We start from the raw sequence: 26,403 nt of genomic DNA, 5'->3' as shown, positions 1-26,403 counted from the left end.
AGGGAATAGGGCACGTGGAAAATTCTTTCAGACTGACAATCACAGATGAACAAGGACACATTTCTAAGACACAGGTACCATAAAAAATGCAACCATTCATAACTACACAACTAAATTAACATATTCATCATATACAGACACACCAGAGCACGTTTGCACATGTGAAGGTTCAACATGTTTTGAACCAGTTCACTCACATACACGTACCCACATTCGGTCATAGTCTTTCACCAAGACAACTCCAAGTCTACACTCACAAACATTCACTGCACATAAACACCCTACCAGTACACTCACCTTGTGTAATTCAGGAAAGTACAGGCAGGAAGCTAAATAGAAATACACAGAGACTCATATCTATTTCTCTTGTAAATTGTGCATGCAGTCTTCACTCATTTACTAACACCATACTAATAATTTCTAGTAATTAGGGTTAAAATAGGAAAACACAATAATGCAGATCTTGGTCCTTTACCAAGTGAATTAATTACACCCAGCAATACCTACCACCCCTAATACATACAAAGGGATAGCACAGACTTGTTTTTCTATTTCCCAGACATTTATTTCAGTGTAATTGGGATTTATTCATCAATAAGAAAAAATTCATCAGCTAAGAAACAATATAATAAAAATGACTAAATGGAAACATAAAAATTAAGCCCTTTCCCACAAAGCCAAGCTGAGCAGTACTATTATCCAGACTCTTTCAGACTCCTAATGAAAATCAAAAATGATTGGCAAATGATTTGGGAAAAATATACCCTGTTCTTCTTCACTTCTTTGTCTGAGTGTAGAGACAGAACATTTGTCAGCAAGCAATAGATTGCACAGGCTATAGTCATGCATAATCATAAACTTGTGCTGTGCTGTTTGTATCTCAGTGCCACTAACCTTGCTCTGCATCCAAAACTCAATAAGGATTGTGCGTAATCAGTGAAGACAAAGTCTTTATTCAGTCCCTACATGTTCTCATACCAGGTTTGCAAGAGCTGTGGGCACAGCCATTCACAGGGACAGATCATCCACTCACAGGCAAACCATAAGCCCACAAAGACAGGTTACATGGGTTATATGCTGAATTATTTTCCCCATGTACACTACTGCTGATTTTTCCTCCAAATGTAAAGTCTACACAATTTCTATATACTGAGACTTTCTCTATATATAACAAATAATTTTGTGCTGTTGCACCAAAAAGTAGTGCTATGGGCCATGGAAGAAAAAGATCTTAAGGTTTTATTTTTTGTTTCTAATTTTTTTCTCTTTTCCTTTTAAATTCAAGCACATATACATAAGTGAGATGTATTTTGGGATTATGCCAAGTCTCAGCAGTATTGACACAGAAATATTATTGGTAAAACAGTTCCAGTTGTCTTGGGAGCATTCTGGTTGTCTTAAGGAGAAGACCTTCAATTACTGATTCTGCCTTTTTGGAAGTTCTTTAAGGTTTAAATTCTGGGTGAGGAATTACGAGAGCTCACATTTAATTCAGTTTATCATAGCTGTACACTCTCAAATGAAATCAGTGGAACTGACTGGAAAGAGAAGGATATTTAATGAAGCACCTTGGGGGTTGAAATATCTGTTATTCAATGTTCATGAAAGAAGCCTCTCTTCAGGATTTTATACTCCCTTATTTCAACCAGTCAGGATCTCCAGTAAAGCCAGACTGACCTTAAATGCCATCTGGACTGTATTTATGTATTCCAAGCAGGCCTAAAAGAGCCACATGCTCCTCATTCTTGGGCTGTATGAGCAGATAATAAGCCAAATCTGTACCACAATAATTTGATCTCTCTTCAGGCTGTCCCTCCTTTAAGAACCTTTTCACATGAATTTATAAGTCTACCTGAGCTTTTTTCCCCCACAGAGGGTTGCAAAGGTTTATTCCAAAAAGACATGAAAAATCCTGATAAGATTTCTCCTTTCTAACAGTGAACTCACAGAAGTTCCCATTCATGCTACACCAGTCAACAACATTGAGTCAACAGCACATTCACTGAAATGTTATCTCAATACACTTATAGCAAGTGTCTGCCCTTGTAATTAGCATCAAAGGCACGAACAATTCACCATTTACACATCTATGGGGTACTGATTATCTCTGTGTCAACAGGCTGAAGACACTTAAATAGGATCTGACTCCACACATCCAGTTGAAATAGTCTTGCTTTTCCTGTACTCCTCTGCCACAAAATCCATCCATGTCGTTTTAATTCACAAAATATTTATTCTGAGAAAGACATCCTTGAAGAGCTATAGAAGAGTCTAAAGAAAGGTAAGAAGAGTTAAGGATGATGTGGGGGTTCTTTCCACCTTTCCATAAACACTAGGTAAGTAGTAAGGAGAAAAGGGATAAGCTGTTTCCCCTTGCTCCACAATGCAGCAGGTAACATCAGCTCAAAAAAGCAGTCCTGACAGGCACTGCCTGTGCTGGTTTGCTTTCCACCACCTTGGCACCCCTCACGTCCATTAGGTGTCATAGAACAGGACTGCACAGCGTGAGGAGGCTGCCCTACCCTTCTGGTCCAATCCTGGATGGAAGGAGGGAAGGGATAGAACCTCAGAAGGCATTCATCTCCTGTGCTGTCATGTGGGCTGCCACAGGCAAACAACAATGTACAAACACCATTGCTGTGAGTGCTCTGTACTTCAGCAGGCTCCACTGCAACCCTATGCACCTCACTGCACACCTCCACTCTAATTAGTTACAACTATAAAGGAGCTGAAAGACAGATTTCCCCTCAGCTTTGAATTTGCTAAAAGGTCACCAAGGAAATGCGATTTTCGTTTTCCTGTGGACAAAGAAATCAGAAGCTAATGAAATCTGAACTCCATCATTGCTGAATGTGTTTTCTTTTCAGTCTTCTTCTGGAAGTGAACTCCCTTTCCCCTTCACAGGCTATTAAAGACTCACACATGTGCTACAGAAAGAAAGATTCAGCAGGAAGGCTGAGGCTTATACACCTCTGCCTTCTCCCCACCCTGCCTGCACTAGCAACTGCGATGCTGTCACATGACAACAAAATGCCACCAGTTATTAATGAACCAGTGTTCATTAATAATTTTAGCTGCACCTTCCCCAACATAGACCTCATGGGGAGCACCCATAAACACATAAGATACACACACTGATATATTTAGAATCATAGAACCATTTAGGTTGGAAAAGACCTCCAAGATTGTTGAGTCTAACCTTTGAGTTGGACTCAAGCAATACAATGACATACATTTCATTTTCTGCCTATAAGCAGTGACAGATGCAGACTCACACACGTAACCACAACTTTGTGCACAACTTCTTCCAAGCATAACATATAAACACATCCCTGTTGTGCATAAAACCAGCTACAGCACAAATCTATGTGAAAAATCAATCACATACATCCTGATACTCACCAGTGCTAACAGGCCCCTACAAGCTGCATGTTCATGTCTGTACCCACACACACACCCTTCCTGATCCCCACCTCTAGGAATGTAAGAGGTCTAGGAATCAATAACCATTTACAGCTCTTCAATCCAGAACTGTCAACTCTGTTCTCCCCTGTTTGCAGTGACAGACAAGCAGACTAAAGATGTGGGACATCAGTATGCAGAGGAGGAGGATGGGCACCACTGTGACAGCATAAGAAGCAGGCAGAGGCTGCTGAATTCAGCAGAGGTTGTTCTTGCCTCCTGCAACCAACTGAGCAGAGGTGCCACTGTCCCAGAAACCTCCTGCTTTATTCCCAGGACATCTGTGCAACCCTGTAGAACAGAACAGGGAAATAACCACAGGCCATTTTCCTGAAATAACATAACTGTATATAGAAAGATTCAGAAAGAATCCCATTCTTACCTATTTCCAAAGCCTAAGCAATGACCTTGCTGACATAAAGATGTGCTACATGATCAATATCATACCACAATGACTTGATACTATAACCTATAGAGGAGACAGCATGAAACTAAACATACTTCAGGCCCAGCAGGCTGCTTTTAGAACTGTCAGGATGCTTTGCTGACCTTTTAAATTGAATGAGCATGCAAATGCAGAGCACCTGAGAGCAGTCAATACCTGTGCCAATAGATTTCAACCAGCTTTGTAGCATCCATAACAACCAAAAGGCTGTCAGTATTCCCAGAGTCTGACATGAGCTCTAATCATGTACCTCTGTCACAGCCCACGGCCTCACCTGCACAACCAGCATCTGAACATCCCAGAGCTACCCAATCTCAGCTCACAACTCAGCCTTGTTCTCACAACCCTGAGTTTCTCATTGTATCTATATTCAGAGATATCACTTCTGCATTACAAACAAATCCTATTATGCCTGAATCTCTCCTGGGCAGAGACCAGAATTAATATAAATATAATTATGGTTGTTTAATATATGTAAGATGTCTGCCGATCTATCTCGTTAAATTAACCACAAGAGTGAATTTTGCATTAGTCCTGACAAGGCCTATTTTCAAAGTGACATCTAATACCAGGCTCCAGTACAAATCATATTTCAGGGTACACAAATGAAAGGATTTGGTGAGTATCTGTGAGGACTAAATGTGTGAAACCACAGAAGCAGTTCTGGTAGCTTGCTGCAGGTATCCAGTTTGTGCAACACATTTACCTAGAGCTGATCAATCAGATAAGAAATTCAAGGAATTTCTGTGTATGTGTGGGTTAGCAGGGTTGCTCCTGACCCAGAAAAAGCTTCAATGCTTTGACCCCTGGAAGCCCTTCCAATCACTGAACATACTGGTTTGATCAGGAAAGTGACCTTTCTGCCGCTCTTTCAGAGCCAGCCTGAGCTCCACTTTCAGATCCCATTTATTTCATTCTCCCTCACTGGAAGAGACAAAAGGGCTGCTCTTAAAAGGTCATTGCAAAATTCGTGTCCAGCTGCCTACTGCAAAATCCATATGGGCCATCAGACTGCAGGGAACACAGAGCCCATCACACAGCACATTCACAGCTTCATCTTGGGTGGAAAGGGCCCTCCTAGTAGCACAGGCTACAATGTTGTCTTAGGTGCCAGGTCACCTGAGTGTAGGACAGCTGAGGGTTGTGAGCAGGTTACCAAGTAACTCAGGGGATTTTTTTATGTTGTATTATAGGGTTGTCTCCCTTCTCCCACATCACTGCCAACCAGTGAGGCATACATGCTCTGGGCCATCGTGACTCGGTTATGCAGCCCTTCTCTCTAACTCAGGCTACAGCCAGATCCAAGCCTATTACTTCTCAAGGCCAGAAAGAAAAATATGAGAAAGGCAGTTAGAATTGAAAGTACAAGATGATGGAAAAGAGGGGTAAATACCTTCAGAAGTGCTAGATGTCTAGTCTACTTTTTTCATGTCAAAATAGCATTTTCAAAGCAAATAATCTTCTCTCTCGACTTTCAATTATCTTGCAAAATAAAATCATTTCGTCAATGGCTGGCTTCCCCTCCAAATCAGAGCAAGCCTCAGTACTTGCAATCTGCTGACCAATACCTTTTAAAGTAATGACTTAAAAAAAAAAATTACTTACCACGAAATTCAAACTGCCCTCCTGGATCCTGTGGCAAAAGCAAATCCATATATCTGTTCTAAACTATAGTCTATAAATTAAGTGATCTCCAGCAGGACTATGCTACTGAAAACTGGACAACATTTCTAGGCTTTTTTAGCCCTGGTTGTACATAGTTGTACTTCTCCCCCAAACTCATTTACAGTATCTTTCTCAAATTCATTATAAATCGTCTTTCTCATTGTTGCTTTGTATGAATCTCTGATTCAATTTCAGTGTAAAATTCAGTCATTATTTCCAGCAGCCCCAAAGGAAGCTTTCTGCTTTATTCATGAAGCTAAGAGGAGGTGGGAAATTAGAGATTTGGTAAGAAATGTTTTGAGAAAGCTGCCTTGTTTATGACAAAACTTCAATGTGAGAGTATAACAGGTTACAGGTGACCTTTCTCAGGAAGAGCTGCTCGGCTCTTGGTTGATGCTTTTGATCAGAGCCCAAAAGAAATATATCCTTGCAAGCTGAGCTCCTTTCTTCCCTAGGAGGGTAGGAGGGCTGTTCTGTTTTAAGTGAGTACCATTGCTACCAACCCGTACAATTAAGTCTCTTTTGCTCAAGGAACATCTCATTATTTACATAAAACATAACTCTTACATGAGAAGCAAGAACAAGTTCAACAAAGAGCCTTCTAGTGACCTAAATCCTTGCTTTGAAACTGGGAGACTGAAATCTGAGTTTTCTTCAGTCAAAAGAGCGTAATGACCTACTCTGTGATAAACTGTTTTCTATTTTTACAAGTTATTTTAAAAGTCTGTTTTTTCACCCTAGTGCAAAATGGGAATATTGGCTGGAAATATCAGAAGATTTCAAAGACAGTACCTGCTTTCCACAATTATATATTGATATTTTTAGTCCTGTGGCAAAATGTGCTGAGGAAGTGTTGACTACAGTGATGATGACGATAAAAGAAATTAAGGCAAAGCATCTTCAAAGGTTTAAGTCCTAGTATCCACCTAGTACAACTCTGGTCTCTTTAAATCCCATCCCTAAAGCAAAAATGTTGGACTAGGACTAAATGTGCAGTCAACAGAGTAAAAGTTTTACTATTTCTGGGGCAGAAGGAACAAACTGAATAGCTGTGTCTCATAAATGCCAATCCATGTTAGGTAGAAAAGGTCCTGAAAAGGAACAGGATGTTCCCTTCGCACTTAGTCCAGCGACCTAATAAATCCCATAGGAAGAAGTGATAAGGGCAAAGATAATCAGTGTTTAGCTTCATCAGTATTGAGAACATCCAGACAAGAACAGGCCATAATCTTTGAAAAGACTAACATGGTTATGAGTGGAAAAAGAAACGTCTCTAACAGTTTAAAGGCACTACTTTAATAAATATGTCCATTTAACAATCTTATCAATGCAATAATTTATACAATATTGTTCTAGAGCTTATTTTCTGGTGATGGTTCCAAATACTTTTTTACTGTATTTACTGCCATGAATTTTTACTTTTTAACTTCTTACATCCATTTCCTACATGACAATGGCTGATATCCATTTTCCCTGATTTCTCTGTTCAACAACAATAAATCTATGCTCTTATTCCTCAAAAGATTATTTTCATGAGCCACAATTAGGAAAATGACCTCTACTGTTGTTTGTTCATTACATTCAGAAATACTAGTAAACAATTAGTGCTAACAAACAAGAAACAGAGAGTGAAATAACCGAAATCTGTCTTACTATAATCAATCATGTAGATTTCTCATCAGTCTTATGATTCACTGTCCTCCACACTCTAATTATTGCTTTCTCTTTGCTACTAGACCAGCATCATTTTTAACCAAATATGTCCTCAATTCTTGATTAGAGAATTATGCCTTTTTGGATATGTAACAAAACCTTTTTTAAAAAAGGACCCAGTTTTTATTCATAATACTTTTTTTTTCCTCTTGTGATCTGCTTTACCTCTAATATTTCTTCAGCTCTGGAAAATCACCCTTATTAAGGCAAAAATATACAGGAAAACATGTTAATAGGAACACTGTCCTCTGCCCATATTAAGTGTAATTGGGTCACGATCACTGGTGTCTAAGTAACCACAAACTTCCACAAGAAAGATTAATTCATCCTTTCCTGTTACGACGTAGTCCAAAATAGAGCTCCAGTGGATACTACATCTTTTGTGTTAGAGACCAGTCATCTGTAATGTTTGGAATCTTTAGTAGAATTTACTGCTGCCACACGAAATCTCAAGTATGTCTCACCCAAACTGAAATCCATGGCTACACGTTTACTTTTATGTATGGAATACAGGTACTTCTGAGGCAGATTATGCCATTTTCTGGTTTGATTCAGTGTGCCAAGTAGGCTTATTTCTTAGACCTTGCCATCCTGCCTGCAATATGCAGACCTAAATTATCAGTGAATGAAGATGTAACACATTGCCATTCCCCTCATCCCAGCCAGACATGCCTATTACCCTTTCTGTCCTCCCCAAGCAGGGATTAGACCAGTAGCTGGAGACTCTTAAATTCAAAAAGTAAATTTCCAAAGTTTTCCTACCAGTGTTCAGTACAGCCAGTTAAATTACACTTTGTCAGAAAGATGATCTTTCAATTAGTCTTGCTCATTTTTCAGATCTATGTAGACATTTGAGATATAATAGTAGCTGCAGTTTTTCCCACTCTGGTTTCATTTCTATATGACAAGGTGTTTGAGTTTGAACTGCATTTGTAGAGCTTTTCTCTCCCAGTCACTTCTCACTTCATGGAAGGTTAGTGCTCTTCCTCTGAAGTCCAAGGGCCCTCATCCATGTGATCTCCATAAGCACTGGAATCTGCTTCAACTTCTTAAAAAAGGTCTTCTGCTTTGTATTGTTTATGCAACCCATAGTTATCTCTCCTTCCTTCTTACAGTTTTAAAAAACTTTCTAAGAAAAGCACCAAGATTTTTGTCTTTCCTTTTCATCAAAAGCCTTGAAGGACCCTATGATACACCACTACATGTATTTCTCTGCTGTCTGTTCCCAAAATGCATCAACCATATATGCTTTTGCACCTCATACTTTTGATCTCGGCAGACAATGCACTGCCGCATTATGTTTGTGCTAACTCCTCTGTCCACTTTTCCTAAGTGAGGCTCACTTATGACAACTACTTGGTTGAAAATATCTCAGTGGTTGGTTGTTTTACACCAAAAGACATTCAGAGATATCCTTCTAATTCTCTATATGGCAGTAGCTGTCCAAATGAGTATCCAAGAGAAGAGCATCACACAACATCAGCATTGAACATCTCTAAATTATCTTTCTTCTCTTAGCTATGAGTAACCAATATTTTTTTTTTTATTTCTACTGTCTTCAGCTTCCTCAGGTCTGAGCCTTCCCTGCTTATGGCATGTATGCAAATGACTTCTGAATTGTCCCCAATATCTGCATCTCCGCATGTTTTATGCTGTGCCAAAATGTCTCTTTCTAGACCACATATCTTCACTTGGAGATCTCTCACCATCTGGCAGCACATGTATTCCTCAGACAAAAATTAGAATAGAGCACACCCAAGGCAGATCACAGCAGGTTTTTTTCTTCATCATCCATATGCAGTATGCAATACAGGGTCTTACCTAAAGATAAACCATAGAGCTTCAAATTCCATCCAAAACTCTCCTGCTAGGTTTATCAACTTCTGTCTCAGAGTTCATCTGGCATAAGCATACCCTCACTTTACAAGTTTATCATATAAAGAAGCACATATTTCTGCTCTGCTATTTGAAATTAAGTGTTTGCAATTTACTTTGCCTTAATTTACTTTAGAAATTAGTTAAGCCAAATTTAATTAAGGCCACCTTAATTCTGCTTCAGAGTGTTGACATGTAGCTTAATGTGGTTTAGCACAAGACTTTCCACTTACACCTTTAGCTAATTCAGAGGCACTTTCCTGCATGTTCTGATATAGACAAACTATTAAAGAATTCAGCATGTTTAATTAATTATCAAAAAAGATTGAAAGGTCACTTGGTTGCATTATGTAAGTACCTTTAAGAGAACAAACTGCAAGTTACTAAAGGTCTCTCTAAACTAGCAGAGAAAATAACATGAAAGCAGCTGAAAACATAAGGCAGAGGAATTCAAATGAGAATAAAGCAATGATATTTAAGAGTTACCAACACCTAGAACAAAATACCAAGGGATCAGATAGTTTTCTAATTGTGATATTCTCAAATCCAATCTAAATATTTTTCTACAAAATTTATTTATACAAACACAAGTTAACAGGCTTCATTAAAAGTTGCCTGGGTGAAGCCCAAAGGCTTATGATGTAAGAGGTCAAACCAGAACTAACGGTCTCACCTGAGCATCAAAACTTCAAGAATTTGTTATTATGTTTTCAGTGCTTAATACCTTTCCCAGCAACTGGGACAGGCTGCACCTGGACATGGTAGAGAAGGGCAGGAGAACTTTGCTCTTACTATAACACTGGAATATTTATCAAGTCTTCATTCCAGACTTGAGACAGAATTAAAGAAAGGCAGAGAGGCTGTGGAGCTGTGCTGCACAGAAGGATGTTATTATCATTCTCAAGGAGCAGAATTTCCAGATGTGGGCTCATGCAATGCCCACTTTCTCCAGCTGAAAGACCTCTATTCAAGGACAAACCCACCACACAGTGCAGTTTGCAGATACACATGTATTATTTAAGATGTTTAAAGTACCAGGCCATGGTGCATATTTTGATTTAAGCAAAAAATGTCACCACTATGTCAATAAGAAAAGAATTTAGTACTTGCAGTGCAGAGAAAAAACAAGCAGCCCTGCTATTGAGTGATTGGAAACAAATTTTGTAGTAGAAAGAAAAACAGAGGAAAGGTAACATAATTAGTACAAGAGTTCAGCACACCTGAAAACTGGAATTGGAAGCAAAACAAGGAAATCAACCAAGAGCTGGGTGAAATCAGGATGTATCTACAGATTTTGAGACTGAAGAGAATGAACAGACCATACAGTGTGACTTCAGAGGAGACCAGACCAGGGGACCAGGAAGTAGATAACAGAGGCATAAGGGTGGCAGTGAGCACAGATAGAGAGCTGACAGACAGACTGAGAACTAGTGCAGCTGTGGGAAAGCACATTTTACAAGGATACCTAAACCAGCAAAAGGAAGTTCAGATTTCAAAATATAGTTTATACTTAATAATGTACAGCATATACATATTATAGGTATCAACTAGCAGAATTCACTGCTGCAGGAAGCCCTGATCTGATAAAAGATTACAAAAGAGAAGGAAAAAGTGGTATAATTATTCACAAAGAATGTAGCTCATTGTATCAAGGTTTTGATAATGATAATCAGGGCTCATGTTGCAGTGTATGAAGTGGAGGAGAGACAGGTCAGGCCAGTAGGATTATTTCCTTTCCATGTCTTAGTGTAATTGAATGAGTTGCCTTACAGGCACAGGGTTTATTTTCTTCTGAGCCGCGAGGAACCAGCACCTGTATGAGGCAGGATGCCTGATTATATGGACCAGTGATCTGATCCAGCATGGCAAATGTTATGATCCTAAGAGGAATGAAATTAATCTTTACGGAAAATCCTGTAATCAAAGACTTTGAAATTTAGATGCTTCTAAAATCCATGCATAGTCAAAGGCAAACATGGCTCTTTTAGCCTTTGCTTTTCCACCTACCCATTCTTATTTTCTATGCCTGAGGAGTTCATGATTAGACTAGGAGCTTCATCAAAGGGCAATTTTCAGCTGCCAAATAGATTTGTACAATAAATCCACACGGGGCCAGATTAACAAGCAAGAGAGACATCAGAAATCAAAAAGCTAGCTGCTGTAATTCCTCAGAAAACTTGAAAGGATGATGTGCAATGATATTTGGGCTTTTAAAGGGACACCATTGAAATACTAAAGTTAATTTTCATTAAGAATGTTGCTTTTCTATTCCTTATCCTTCCCAAGAGTTTTTTCTTTAGCAGACTGAGATCCCATGGGCATCAAGGTCATCCCATTCAGGATTGCTTAGTGGACTTCAAATAAAACAGTAACATTTCATCCAGAATAAAATCACATGCATGTGTGTGACTGCAATTGTCTGATTTGTCAGTATAATATTTAAAATAGAAAATGAAAAATAATCTTTAAACATCTAGTTTTCTTTACTTCTGTAGTTTTCTGCTTGCTCTAATAATTTGTACTGTGAATGTAGTTAAGGCTCAAACATCTGAAGTCAAACTAGGTCCTCAGCTATGCCCATAAACTGAATAAATACAATTCAGAGATTAGCCTGACCATAAATTGCTAGACATTTTCAGCCTTCTGGCACTACAAAAGACTGTGTAACTTCCAAGCATGACAGCACCAATTTTAATACTAGGAGAGTTTGTTCCTCCTTACAGCACATGGACAGACCTACTTCCTCAATCACACAGTGACAGCATTTATTGTTTTTATGTCTCCTCATGAGTACACTGATCTTGTTCTTTTTCAAATGGGGACACAGTAACAGTCACTTGTCAGCAGGGAAAAAATATGGAGGTGAGCCTTTGATTCATGACTAGTTCCCTCACAAAATGCAATCTCTTCTCCATGCAACCACAAGTGCTATTGCAAACGGCCTTTTTGCTTCAAGCACCTAGGTTTGCCCAGATTGGATATGTCAAAAACTAGGATTCTTCCATCTAAATTCTACTCTCTCAAATTCTGGAAGATGGGTATGACAGGACACTTGCACTTCTGATTCTATGTAGTCTTGTTGCTCATCCACTTTACAGAGAAACAGTTTGATAGCCCCTGTCAGTACCTATCACCTCCTTTCTGGAGTATAGCATTGGACTATGGGAAAGCTGGCTGGCAACCAAGTATCTTGGGGAGTGCCAAAAGCAACTCACAGAGAAAAATCCCATTAAAAAAACCCCATAAACATCAGTTGTTTACAATACACTGAGGAAAATAGAAATTTAGAGGAACATCAGCATTCAAGACAGGCATTACTCAGGATAATGCTTGTTTTCCACTCCTCAGCCCCAAGCAGCTTGTTATGTCCCTAGGTTTAACAAAAAGCAAACTACCAACTAGGACACATCATTGACATCATTAGCAAGTAAAAGGAATGTAGGAGATTTCCAGGATTTGTTGGAACAAGCACTCCAAGGCTGACTCCCAAGCAGAAGGGATAAACACCAGAGCTAATAAAACTGTTTCAGTGATATGATAGTGGAAAAGGGTGGGCCACAGAGGAGGTACATGATAGCTCTGCTTTTCTATTCAACATGCCAGCCATGTCCACTGACTCTCAACAGGACTGGATACCTTCCAGCTTTGCAGAGTCAAATCTATTATCATCTCACCTCTGTTGTCATTTTCTATTGTGCTGTAATTTAAGCATATGGCATGGGACATATTCTCAAGGTCATAGCAAGTCAGGGATACAGCTGGCTCAACATCTCAAGAGAAATAATCAAAATAAAATGTAAAAAATTAATTTAATACCTTTATCCATGATCCAGCTATCACCAGTGATCATCTTGTGTCACACGTACAAAAAAATTCCACTGTATCATTCCTTGGGTACTTGTCAATAATGAGGAAGACTAAAATACTGTTGCCAAGGGCCCCCAACAATTCTTTCATTGGGTTTTAGTGCTTCCTGGGTGCTTTGGGGACAGGGAGACTAAAGAGAGCTATGTGCCCATTCTTGTCCAGTAAGTGTTTTTCTCTCCTGTTTCTAGTAAATATGTGAGATCCAACACAATGGAACATCCCTCAGTCGCCCAACACTTGAATCCTTCAGCCCAGGAACAGGAAAGCAGATGGAGAGAGTGACAGCTGAAAGCCACAGCACTGTAGATTTTTTCCAAGATGTCTTTCAAGGCAACATCCATGGTGTAGCTCAATAGATGGGCTAGCACAGGCAGCCACCCCTATACTGACTTCTTGAAAGAGTTATAGAATTATTCAGTCATGCTGGGAAAACAATTGTTTGTTTGTATAGCAGCAAACTTGGTCTATTGGATTAAGAGCCCATGGCTTTACCAGAGGCATTCACAAAGCATCAACATTTGGCAAACTTTGAAACAGGGGCTGAGTGCTCTCAGCAAAAGCCTTCATGCAGTCACACTAGTGCCAGAAAATGTGTCTTTTTCTATATAGGGCTAAGAATCCCCAAACCAGTTCCCCTGTTCTGCCAGAAAAACAAAACAAGTAAGAAATGAGTCGCCTTCAGAAGTGAAGAAAAATGACCCTACTTAACCCTACTCATCTTTTCCAAAACAGCAAGGCTAAACTGATTCTGGAATGGATCAGAAAATAGGAAGACAGAGCATGGAGGTCTGAATTACCTTTTTGCAAAATCTGCAGGCTTTTAAATGCACATAAATAGCACTCTCATATGACAACATTAAGCATCTCCAACAAAAATTAGCAGATAGCAATAATATCCATGACTTTTGGGAACAGACATACAACATCTTTTTATGCATCAAGAAGGATGAGACCTGCTGGGATAGTCCTACGGACAAAATTCTCTTGAAGATATAAGGGTCAAAGAATCTCTACAATGTTCTCCCAGTTCTGTGACTTGCTTTTCTCCGAGCAATCTGAGAGACCCTAAGTCAGCACATCTTCAAACTTCTTTTGTTTAACGTGGCAGGAAGCAAAGAGGTCTGAGCACAGTTAAGCATGTGATTTCTTAGCATCCTGTCAAATAATTAAAACAAGCAAATAAACCAATAAAAAACACTTAATGAGGAAAAATCCTGCAGCAGTTCGTGTAAGACTTTCATGTAAGAACCTTGCAGACATAAGAATCTACAAAGAAGACAAACACCCACCATCTCCTAATTTGTTTGCTCAGAAACCCCTTCTCTATTCTTCCCCCACACCCTAAATGCCATTAATCCTTACATAGCTTTATAAAGTGAGGCCCACAAATGTAAAAGGTACAATTAGAATATCTTAAAAAATGAATCACCAATCAATTAGTGCAAGGGGTGGGTGGAAATAAGAGGCAGAAAAATAAAGCAAATAGGATGCAAACCTTTCCCTTGGGTAACAACTTAGGAAAAGAAAAAACAAACGTCTTAATTTGAACCTTCAGTCCTTAGATTACTATTAGATAACTATTTTTTTTTCTATACTTTTCTTGGTGTTACAGCTGCTTCCAGTTTGAGCCACTTCGGACCAGAACTAGAAGCAGAACTATCAGACAGAAAAATCATTCTTTCTTATTCTGCTTTAGAATGAGATCTCCAGAGCACTGAGGGTCAGCTATAAAAACACTCATTTTAGAGATGATTTTTTTTTTTTAAAAAAGAAGCTTTTGAGACTTACCCATACTCAGGAAAAGTGTAAGCTCTGGGGCACAAAAGAAATCAGAAATGAGAAAAAGTCTGTCAGACTCACAAAAATGATGTAAGTATATTCCAGAAACTTACACCAGAAAGCACAGCATACATATACTATTTCTTTACTTTTTCTTTCTGCAAGTACTTATCAAACACGCTTCATGGGAAGAATACTGATGAAGCCATTTTTATTGGTGGGTGAATGTTGGCAAGAGGCCAAATTAAAATTATTTGTAAGTTTGTGCACCAGACTTCCAATTACAAGAACAATATACATCTTACTGGAGAACAGAAGCACCATCATGTGACCTGCAAACTCCACCAAAACAACTAAATTTCTGACTACTAAATGTAGTTAACTTCTTACAAATAAAGAATAGGTAAAAATTCCTTGCAGAAATTTGGTAAGTAATCTTCAAGAGTAAGGAAGATAGAGGAAATATTTAATTGCGTACAGATAACTTTGAAAAAATAGCAGTATAATTCAGTGGCCAGGTCATATATTTGTTACAATTTGACTAATTTTGGCAGAAACAGGTCAAACCAGAGAAGACCACTTTTGAAGGATGAGACAGAGGGAAGGCTTTAATCTTGGCATATTGCTTTAATTCAGCCACACTTATGTGGTAAATCACTGGTTCATCAATCATTTTAAATAATTTAGCCCAGGCTGGCCAGGTTAAAGGGGATGGATAATATTAGGTCTTCCAATTAGACTAACTCTCACCACTTCTGTTCAGCAAAGATATTTCGAATTAATATCAAGGAAGTCTTGTGAACTGTATGACCTCCCTCTTTAGTGCTGAGCTCTCCGATTCCAGTGTCTCTCCAAAGGGATGGTTTTTTCCTCTGACCAAGTCCAATGAGAAAATCTGGGGTATTCAATCCCTCTGACTCAGAAGCATTAAAATGGAGAGAGGAAAAAAATGTCTTATTTCTCATCTCTCCCAAAAGCTTTCTTCAAAGAGGGATCCATATCACCAGCAAGACTTCCTTCATAGGGCACTGTCAAGATATCTGCCATAATTTTAAAACCCATTTGTTACTCCTTGTTGTTTGTAACCCATTTTAAGCAAGAAGCTAAAATCTATTTCCATTAGTACTCCATCTCCTCCATCAGGTACAACATGCCAAGGAAAATGCTTTTCCAACATAGCATGTACTCACAGAACATGAAGTCGATTTTTTAGATTTGCTTTATTACCAAGACATATGGTTTGGAACTCAGCTGTACACAATGGTACAAAAGACATTAACTTGTAGCATGATGGATGCAGTAATGAACGGAACAGCACAGTGCAATATGCTACAGAAGGGTCTTAATTAGCAGGTGAGGTAAAAAGGAATTAAGAAGAACCATGAAACAGTGGGACATGATTGAACAGCAAAGAGATATCCAAGTTTAAAAATTAATCACAGAAGAAACCTGGGAAATTGTCAGTATGTGTCACTGGAGATTTGATTCTTCTGGGGTCATAACTGTCCCACACTGTACTTGTACACAGCACAACTTCTTACAGTAGGCCTTGTGTTTGGTCTTTTAAAAACAAAATATGAAAAGGGGTTCTGGGCTCTAAGTCCCACAAGAGGGAGGCAGCAATTAAAATCACAGGGTAAGCTAGGAGGGTAAAGCTCCAACGAGGGACAAATGCAGATGGCCTTCACATGAGCAAAGAAATTATAAGAAGTTTATTTATTTTTATTATTATTATTAATAATATTTTCTGGTTTGACCACAGGACTGTAAACTAGCAGAAGTAGGAGGCAGAATTCCCTGTGGAAATCAGTTGCTCTGTTTTTAGCAACTTTCAAATGGAGATACTGCTCCTCTAAGACTGATTTGGGCAATCCAGACAAAATGAAAAAGAGTTTGGATATTTTACCCCTTTATTTTCTTCTTCCTTAGGTTGAACAAAACCTTAGATAAGATCAATAGTTTCTTTAATTTTATGTTTCACTTCCTTAAGGGTAGTTGGCTTATTGCATTTCCATTGATCACACAGACAAGGAGATTCAACAAGCAAACCATGTCTGTTCTCTTTTCATTTCACCCTTCTCTCCATTTGAAATCAAATGACTTTTAAACGAGTCTGGGGTCACTATTGTTTCTCATTTACATATCAATAGTACCAAATTCCTGCCTTATCTTTCAGTCACTAAAGCATTTTAAAATTTCAGTCCACAAGAGGAGACACTCCTTCCTGGGAAAAAAACTCTATATTTTCTACCAGGGAAAGTAGGCTCTGGTTTACTTTCAGCCCTTACTTGACCAGTGGTGAGAGGGGTACACTGACCAGCCTTGTGCAATTAATATTTTAACTTTTTGTAGCCTTTATATAGTTTTCTTTTTCTTCCTAAATCCTTTGCACAACCCCCATCTGATGCCTCTGTGCAACTCCAAGTACTGTATCTGTGCTCACAGCCAGCAAAGCAGCTACTTCAGTGAATTCCTTTCATCACTTACAAGCTGAAAGAAAGTTAAAGACCTGGATCCAGGTCTGCTGTGTCTTTATAGAGGTTTGACCACTGATTCACTGAGTGATGCTGGACTTGGGAGCCTCTGTTGCATATAAGGAGAGGTTTTAAGTCCTGCTTCTGTACAAGTATCAAAAAACATAAGGGCATGCTTGTCTGGGAGAAATTCTGGATATATCCTTACAGGGAGATCAGTCCTATGCAATTAAAAAACCAACTCTATCATTCACAGTTAAACACAAATTTACTAAAACAAATATCAGAAAGCCTTAAATATTGGAGGTTGACATCTCCTGCCTGAGCATTAATATCAGTCTATTGTTTACACACACATCAACTAGAAGGTCCAAGAGTGAAGAACTCAGGCTGAAGCCACTAGAAAAAAATGACCTCTTATGTGATTAATGTCCAGTTTATAGGAATAATTTCAGGGCTTCAAGATAATAATAAAGTATTTTTGGCTTGATAGATGGAAGCTGAGTATTAAATGGTATTATACAACGAAATCTTCAGTTCAGTCTGTCAATTCCATACTGTTAATAATCTAACTTTAAAAGCAAATAAATAAGCAAACAAGGAGCAACTGTAAAGATCACTTGAAAAGGAAGAGGAAATAGTTTATTAGCATTAATTATTTGGGAGATATATTATATGTATTTATATGCAATTCCAGTATAATCAACATAAGAAATTGTATTCCATTTGGATACTAACAAATTGGGTATTTAATGTACTTTGAAAAAAATTGGTGGAAATACTTTAAAGCTGCCTGAATCAGAGAAACTGTAAAAAGTGTTTGTATTAGCCTTGTGATGGAACAGTGGTAAAGAAATGCTCCCTAGTGGGATTATTCATATATCCTTCATCTTTGAGATAAATCATAATCTTAAACAAAGGAAAAAAAAAGGATATGTGACATCATAAACACGATCTACTGATCCAACTGGGACTCAGCTTTTCAGGGCGTTCAAACTGGAAGTTTCAGAACTGCTTTACAGCTTACAGACCTCCTTAAGAGCCACAAGAACATTGGATTCTGTCACCAGCCGCAAGCGCTCATACAGGAACTTGCTCTTGCCCTCAGTGGCTGCCTGTGGCCCTGATCAGTGATGAAAATGAGGACAAGAAAGAACCTAGAAAATAATTTCACATATTCTAAGAGATTTCTTTAAAAAAAGAATCCTGAACCATCTGCTTATTTTTGACATCTCTACTATATGTTACGAGGCCCCTGTGGATGGCACAATGCTTAAATGCAATGTCTGAATGTGGCATTTAATGTTCTCTTCACATCATTTCAAGCATCTAATGGCACAAATGAAGAAAATTTGGGTAAAGATCTCCCAGATGCTGATGGAAAACAAGTCATTAGATGAGATACAATACTGTGTTTAAATCTTACTGTGGTTATCTAAGAAATCAGTGAAATCCTTCTCTATGGAGATCACTAGGAGTTTTGTCATTGACTTCAGTCAAAATAGATATTCCCCCCACTGTCTAAAAAGATTCAAACCCACTGTCTTGACCTGTGATGCCTATTAAAAAACCATTAGCACTGCTCAGGAGTAGGGAGTGTTAGATGTAATGCCCAGGGCAATTATATTCTCTTTCATAAAATTATGTGCCATTTTTTTTTCTGCCTTTCTTGTCCTGGCATTGATGTGTGTATAGTAGAGCATGGTTAAAACAGCAGCTGAATACTTCCTGCAACATTCTACAGAGAGGTAAAAGGATTAGTATAGAGCTTCCAAAGATAATAATTTGAATGCCTTATTAATTAATTGTTATTTGTAATAATGGCTCTTTCCTTAAGGGTCTTTCAGGATCCTTAACTGCTAATGTTGTATAGACAAGGATTGCTCCCTAGTGGAAGAAATGAGGTGGAATGTGGAAGCCCTTCAATGAAAGCAATAGGTTTGGAAAAGGGACAAGCAAAAGAATTCATCATTTAAATGAATAGAGAATTATGATCACTCAAATGCAATTACCAGAGTTCATCCTGTTTGCTTAAACAGTGCCAGGAGATCTCACATACTGATGTCTGATGCACTTAGCACAAGTACAGCCCTTCCTACAAAGACTGGAAACTCATTTGATGTGGAATTCAGGTCTGTCTATATCAGTCAGAGGCATAGCTTGAACTCATTGACAGCTGTCAAAACTAACCTTAGTTACCTTTGCCTGTCAGGAACAAGCAACTCCAAATGCAAGATTTTCAGTGCAGGCTCTTAAATTTAACCAGGTGATTGCTCAGGTTGACTGGCTGTACCAAAGAGCTTGGAGCCACTACTATTGCAATTAACTACCTTAGAATTAGGCTCAAGTGTCCATATGACCTGCAAGCACTTTTTTAAAAGCACTTTGAATGCCCTTGTAAGGAGAAGAGTCCTGTATCATCCCTAAAACACTCCTTTCTTCAGCTCAATGCTTTTGGTTCCAGAATGGAGTTTCCTTTTATTTCACTGCTGAACGAATCCTCAGAGAGGGACTCTACTGGCATGGAAGGTAAAAGAATGAGGGTTCATGGAAAGATTTCACTGAAAAGAAACTCAAACACAGACTCCGTGGGTCTGGAGAAGGCAAACTGCTCAAGACAACAGCTATCCACTCCATTTTATCCTTCCTATCTCACGGGATGTGCATTAGGAGAAGGGTGGCACAGGGTTCTTTGAAAGATTTACTCACTTTGTAGGGCCCGTGGCTGCAGCTGCAGTAGGTGCTTTCCATGGTGTAGCTCCTCAACACACCCATTTCCTTCCACACCACCACCCGGGCTGTCGACTGCCGAGACTTCTCCACCAGGAAGCTGCAGCTGTTCATGACAAATGCAGGGGCCACTTTATCCAGGATTTTAGGAAGAGTCTATGAGAAAATGAATGGCACATTATGTGCACATGTTTATATCACACACACATATACAGAGAGACCTTTGCATTTTAATGTGTCTATAATCAAATCTATCTACAGACACTGTTACCAAGAGCTCCAACTGGTACATCACGTCAATCCTCTGTGAAAACCTCAGATTCTAACATCGAAAATTTTCCAGTACACTTGGTATATCTCATTCAAAATCAAACATTTGCACACCAATAGTTTGAGGGGGATGAAGTCAGAGTTTTGTTTTCAAGCTGCTTTGACCTTAACCTGCATCTTCCTGTTGTGCTGCTAAGAGGGTTGCAGTCCTAATTCTCTAGCTAATATTCCTATTCTCCCCTCTACAGTTATACTATATCTCCTCCTATGATACATCCATTGTTTCGCAAAGGATTGAGCTATGGGAGGAATTCTGTCTGAACATGGTATAGAGCAGGGAAAAGGGGTGTGTATTCTCACAGAAGGTTGCACATAATTATGTGAAAATAAAGCTCAGCATTTAACTAACTTGCATTGTGAAACAAACCAAAATATTCTCATCAGAGTCCAAGTTATACATTTTATACAATTCATTTAAAAAAATCACAATAAAAAGTAATAATGAAAACCCAGTAAATATTACATCTTAGCCCTGAGCGATTTTCTTATTCTCAAAATTTTATTTCCCAACGAAGTCTATAAACACTCCTGAAGCATCAAATATTCTATCAGTGCTGAGCCAACACTTACTTAGTCATTACAGAGGGCTAAATGTGTTACTTTTACACTTTAAAAAATAAATACCAGGTACGTAGAGCACACCTGGTACTAGTACATAAACTGGATTGTTAGGTAGCCACACATATATACATGTATGTGGGTTATGTCTGTGTGTGTCTAAACTTTAGTGCTGGTACACTAACCATAACACACGCCAAAAGACCTTTTGATTTATCTAGATGAGAGAAAACAAAATTAGACCATTATTTCTCTGATGACAGTTTTCTTAAACAGCTGAAATGAACGGAATCATATGGAAGGAGTTTCCACGTATGGCTAATGGCATTTACCCTTGAATTTCATTCAGTTTGGGTGGTAAAAGCCAACCAAGCTAATTTCACTTTCCAATAACCATCAGTTTCACTGACTGATTCTGAGTAATTGTAGTTCCGTTCTGTTGGGCTTTATTTCATAGCACTGTATGGGAAAATTCAGTTTGAAAGTAAATGAATAAAGTCCTTTCCTAAAACACATTTGATGTGAACGATATATATTTGGCCTAAACTATTTTGCAATATCTCCTGCAAACTGCTTAACCATACACATCTTTATAAGAAACAAGTAAATTTTATTTTTCACTGTATTCTGGCTACAGCTGTCAGTGGTCTCTATATCTATGGAACTGGTAAAGTTTCATAAGGTCCATTTTTCAGATGAAAAAACTGTGATGGAGAAACCTGAAACAAAGAAAAAGATTTCACTTTAAATCTGAGACCACCTCGAGCCTCACTCTTAAGTCAAGATCTCCAGTGTTTTACTAAGAACTGCTGCACTCCCTTTCCCGTGGGGTGCACTGAACAAAGGAACCTTGAAAACTGACTGCTTGCCTTCAGCAAAGAATCCAGTATGTCTGCACTGCCTTCAACCTGGTACTTGCTGCATGGGGATCACAAAATAGTACACTTTCATCCCCACCTTCCAGGTTGTCCTGGATTTTGGTTGAACAGGAACTAAAAAAACTGCAGCAGAACCACGTGATTCAGGTGTTTATAAGCCTCAGTACAACCAGTTAAATCCAGTTAAACCCAGTTAAACTGTATGTAAAGATTCAGATAGTTTTTATTCTGCCTTTATCTGAACCTACAAACAATTTTTTTTTTTTTTGTTAATATATACCATCAAACACAATAATCAGAACCCTAATCCAGTTTAGGTTTTTAAAGCAATTGAAATTATATGCATAATCAATCTTTTACTTTTAATTAAATAAAAATGCTGGCAGGTAACAGTAATGTCTCTGTACACAGGACTCATTTAAGAGTATTAGCAAACTTGAATTTAATGTTCTTTTCATTTTACCAGCATTCACTGGATTTCACACTAATGGTTCTTTCTTCTCTACTTATTCTTCTCATTAATTATCTTTCAATAGCATATTTTGCATGAAAACACATCCCTTTAAAGGATGGTTTTATGATAATACAGCAGTTTCTGTGTCACTTGCACAGCTGGATTTGTCATGTACAACAGCAAAGGAAGCTGCTCCCATCACACTGGAACCTGTCCATAAACCTCCAATACCATTAGGAAGAAAATGGAATTACATTTCTTTACTGATGTCCCTGCAGAGATCGCTGTCAAAGGGGCCTGGAATGTTTATCAAAAGGTTGGGATTACAATGCCAATGCCGTGCAAGTCACCCAAGGCCACCAAATATTAGAAGGAAACAAAGACTCTGACTCTGTATATTGCCAAGGGCTACAGCTAAATCTATGACGTATGAGGTAAAGTCTGTTCCAAAAAACATAATTTTCTTGAGATATTTGGTTCTTGCTCCTGGGGAGAAAAATCAATCATGGAGGCCAGATTAATTCTCAGTTCTCCCAAGGCAGGAGAGAAACCTGTACAAACAGTGTAAGGAAGCAGGTCTGAGGCAGGGGTGATTATCTGCTGAAGTTTGCAATTGCAGATGTGTCCCACTGTAAATCCAGCTTCCTCAGCCTAAGTAGGAAGAGGGTGACCTATAGATTAGGACTGCAGCAGGCACCCATGCCTCGTTTTGTGCAAAAGAGAGGATTTGAAGCACAAAATCTTTCTATAGGCCACTACAGAGTATTTTTGGACAGCCCTGGAGCCTTTCTTCATTGCAGATTCAAGTCAGGCTCCAGATGCTGACAGCAACATTTGAATTCTGTTTGTGTGGCAGTAACCATCCTCAGCCTACTGAAGCCCTCGGAATTCAAACACACCAAAAGATGTCCTGACTGTAGGTACCCTCCCTGCTTTCCTTGGGAAACAGTGTTTGCCACAGGGATTACCTTCTTCCAGTAAAGTCTCAGTGTGCTGTGTACAACTCCATAAGATGAACATGGAAGACACTGTGTCCTTATAAGGATAATTAGTATTTATGCTGAAGGAGTAAAAATTATACAGAGGTATAATTTGGCAAAGACTTTTCAATCTCTTTTAGTTTTGAGTGAATCAAGCTATTATTCTATAATCAGTTTAAAGCCACAGTTCATATGCTAAGAAATTAACATTTTTTTTCCCCAAGGAAATTTGTTATTTAACAAGAAAATATCATCTAAACGGATACAAAAAGAAAAAAAAAAAAAGAGAGGGGCAGGAAATCCAAAGAACTGTTTGATGAACAATCCATTTACATGAAGTAGAAATAGAAGCCATTTTATTATTTCTTCTTTATATTAAAAAAAACAACAACAACGACAACAAAAAACCTAGATATGACACCAAACACTTGCTGTGGAAATAACTACTATATTAGATCTGTTTGGTATCCATTGAATTATCTGGTGTTTTCAGTGGGACCAGGAGCATCTTGTGATGAAGCAGTTTGACTGAGTAGGACAGTGGCACACTGTCATTTTCTCAGTTACCATTACATAATTCCAATTTATTTTCTTGTTATGCTGGGGTGGTGGGGACAAAAGTGTATGTATCTCTATAATTATAAACCACAAAAATATGCCTGTCCTGTTAGCATGTAGCCAAAGATGCATCTTACTAAAATAACGAAAATATTGTTAGTAGATGGGTCCCTAATATCCAGTGTATGAAGATATTATGCATGGCTTGAAACCCTCTGCATCATTACTCCAAAGGAAACTTGCACTTTATCTCTAAAATTTGTGAGGTGATCTTATCTTGAATATATAGGCACATACAGGCCAGTAATTAAGAAAGGAACCAAGTGGACCTACTCTGTAGCCAACATCTTCTGTGATAACTGCTGTGTCAACCATGCAGCCTGCTTGCCACAAGGTCTCCTTGATGCTGCAGCCATAAAGAAACACGTTCTTTTTCTGGGAGTGTCCGTGGTAGTCACAGAATACCTAGGGAGAGGAAAAAATTAAGCAAAATCTTGAACATTGAAAAAGTTTCTTAGTTCTTCATAAAAAGCACTATAAGACGGGGTGTGTTAATGTGGTTTTTTCAGCTCTTTGGAGTAGCTTAAACTCTGGGCCATGCCTACAACCTGTGTCAAACTTTGTTAGTCAGTTGTATCTTGTTTTATTTATTTGATCTGACATGATCTCAGGGATCCAGAGTCAAAACTAGTGTATTTCTGTCTGCAGCAGAAATAAACATGACACCTGCACAAGAATCCATGGCAACTCAGGAACCTCAGGGTTCATGGGAACTTCTGATATCACAACAGAGTAATTTTTCAAGCTCTTTCTACTTCAAAACTCCTAAAGCCCAGCTTTATCCTTGTGAGACTTGAAATCTGTGCTTTCCCAAGCAATTAATCACCACTTTGTCATCTTTAAATTCAAAACCCATGCTACATAATTTTCAGGAAAATATAATTGTGCACTTGTATTGTCAGACCTTTGCATGAATTCCTGGAAGTCAAGCACAGAACATGACCCATTTTCATGGCAAATAATTTCATTCCACACTAATCTACCTGTCTATCTAATCCATCTCTCACATCAGCTGTCACAAAAGCTCAGCACAAGGCACATTCCCAGTTTTAGCGGAAGTGTTGATTGCCTTTATAGGCAGATATTGACTTCCATAGAAATGAAAATCACAATTTAATGACCCAAGAGGTAAATATTGACCCAAGTTTTAAAGAAAAATCAATCTCAGTGCCCTCTGAGATATGAAGTCGATAAACACACAGTTGTTACATATATTTTCCATGTCTTAATCAGGAATATCCAGAAATCTGTCAGTGAAAATATAAGAATTTCTAAAGAGAAAGAATTGCTTAATTTTAAACCAGCATTCACCATTGAGTAGAAAGGAGTTTCAAGATTTCATCAAGAAAGTTTTCCAGGGCTTATGTGGGAGACAAACAAATGTGTGAAGGTAGAGAAGTATTATGGTTCAATATAAAGAGAGATGGGGGAGAAATACGTGCTAAAAAAATAGAATCACAGAACTGCTTAGGTTAGAAAATACTTCTAAGACCATCAAGTACAAACATTTACCAACACTGCCAAATCCATCACTAAACCATGTCCCTATTTTTAAACATCTCCAGAGCTGGTGACTTCACACTGCTCTGGGTAGCCAGTTCCAATGCTTGATAACTCTTCAGAGAAGAACTTGCTTCCTCATATCCAGTCTAAACCTCCCATGGCACAATCTGAGGCCATTTCCTCTTGTCTTGTCAAATGTGACTTGGGAGAAGAGCCTGACACCCACTCACTGTCAGCCCATAGATCCAGCCTGCCCAGATCCCTCTGCAGAGCCTTCCTACCCTCCAGCAGATCAACACTCCCGCCCATATATACGTATTCTTACCTAAATACATACACAAGAGGGGAGAAACAGATGGAGTAGATGAGTTTCTTCCACCAACTGTTAGGGCAAGACTTACCCTAGTCTGTTTATTTACCAGCTATACAGTAACTAAGTTTAGCCACAGCAAGTCAGGGAGTTTAATTATCTGGGAATTGAGCATGTACATTCTTTCAGCTCCTCTGACAAACACTGAGTTGCCCTACTGGAAAGGTTAAGGCATACATGCATAATGAATCATCCCACTGCTCCCAGTCAGATGGACAATTATACACATCTCATAGTTTATATGCTGCTGCTTCCTTTGGTTTCTAACCTGTCAACTTTCCTTCCTGCACCATCGCTTGCCTAAAGCTCCTTTTGTGGGGCTGGGAATCTGCACATCCCTGTACCTGCAGCATGCACATTCCACACCTGGAGAACGTGAACAGCGAGCTACCCGCCCAAAACTCTGACCCATTCACAGTTATCCTGTGCTATCTCCTTCCAAAAAGCTGTATTTATTAATTCTTTTAATGACAGATACTTTTCCAGCTTGTGTTTCATCTAAGCTATCAGCAATACACAGCCATAGCTTGGGTTAACCACAGGTACCAATGAGAGCGTATTCCTATGAATATCAAAGAGGATTTTATAGTTTTTATCTTATTTCAAGGCAGAGAACCCAGATCAATTTGATATCAATTACCTGCCAATTTACAGAATTACCAACACACAAAAGACAATATATATATATATATCTGTCTAAAA

The 26,403-nt window shown here is 38.6% G+C and overlaps 1 protein-coding gene across 1 annotated transcript in view; it reads right to left on the bottom strand.

Annotated features, from left to right (window-relative positions):
• The window catches only part of AGBL1 (ATP/GTP binding protein like 1), a 248,895-nt gene that overhangs the window by 98,369 nt on the left and 124,123 nt on the right, over nucleotides 1-26,403 (bottom strand). Inside the window, exons 18-19 of the mRNA XM_027644667.1 lie at nucleotides 24,102-24,233; nucleotides 19,990-20,166 (exon numbers count right to left, since the gene is read on the bottom strand). Of these exons, the coding sequence (XP_027500468.1) occupies nucleotides 19,990-20,166; nucleotides 24,102-24,233 (309 nt within the window). The remainder of the gene's footprint in view (nucleotides 1-19,989; nucleotides 20,167-24,101; nucleotides 24,234-26,403) is intronic.

The sequence above is a fragment of the Corapipo altera genome, unplaced genomic scaffold, assembly GCF_003945725.1.
Source record: "Corapipo altera isolate COAL_440 unplaced genomic scaffold, ASM394572v1 50, whole genome shotgun sequence".
Lineage (NCBI taxonomy): Eukaryota > Metazoa > Chordata > Aves > Passeriformes > Pipridae > Corapipo > Corapipo altera.
The sequence above is the reverse complement of the archived record's forward strand: the minus strand, read 5'-3'. Positions and strand labels throughout refer to the sequence as shown.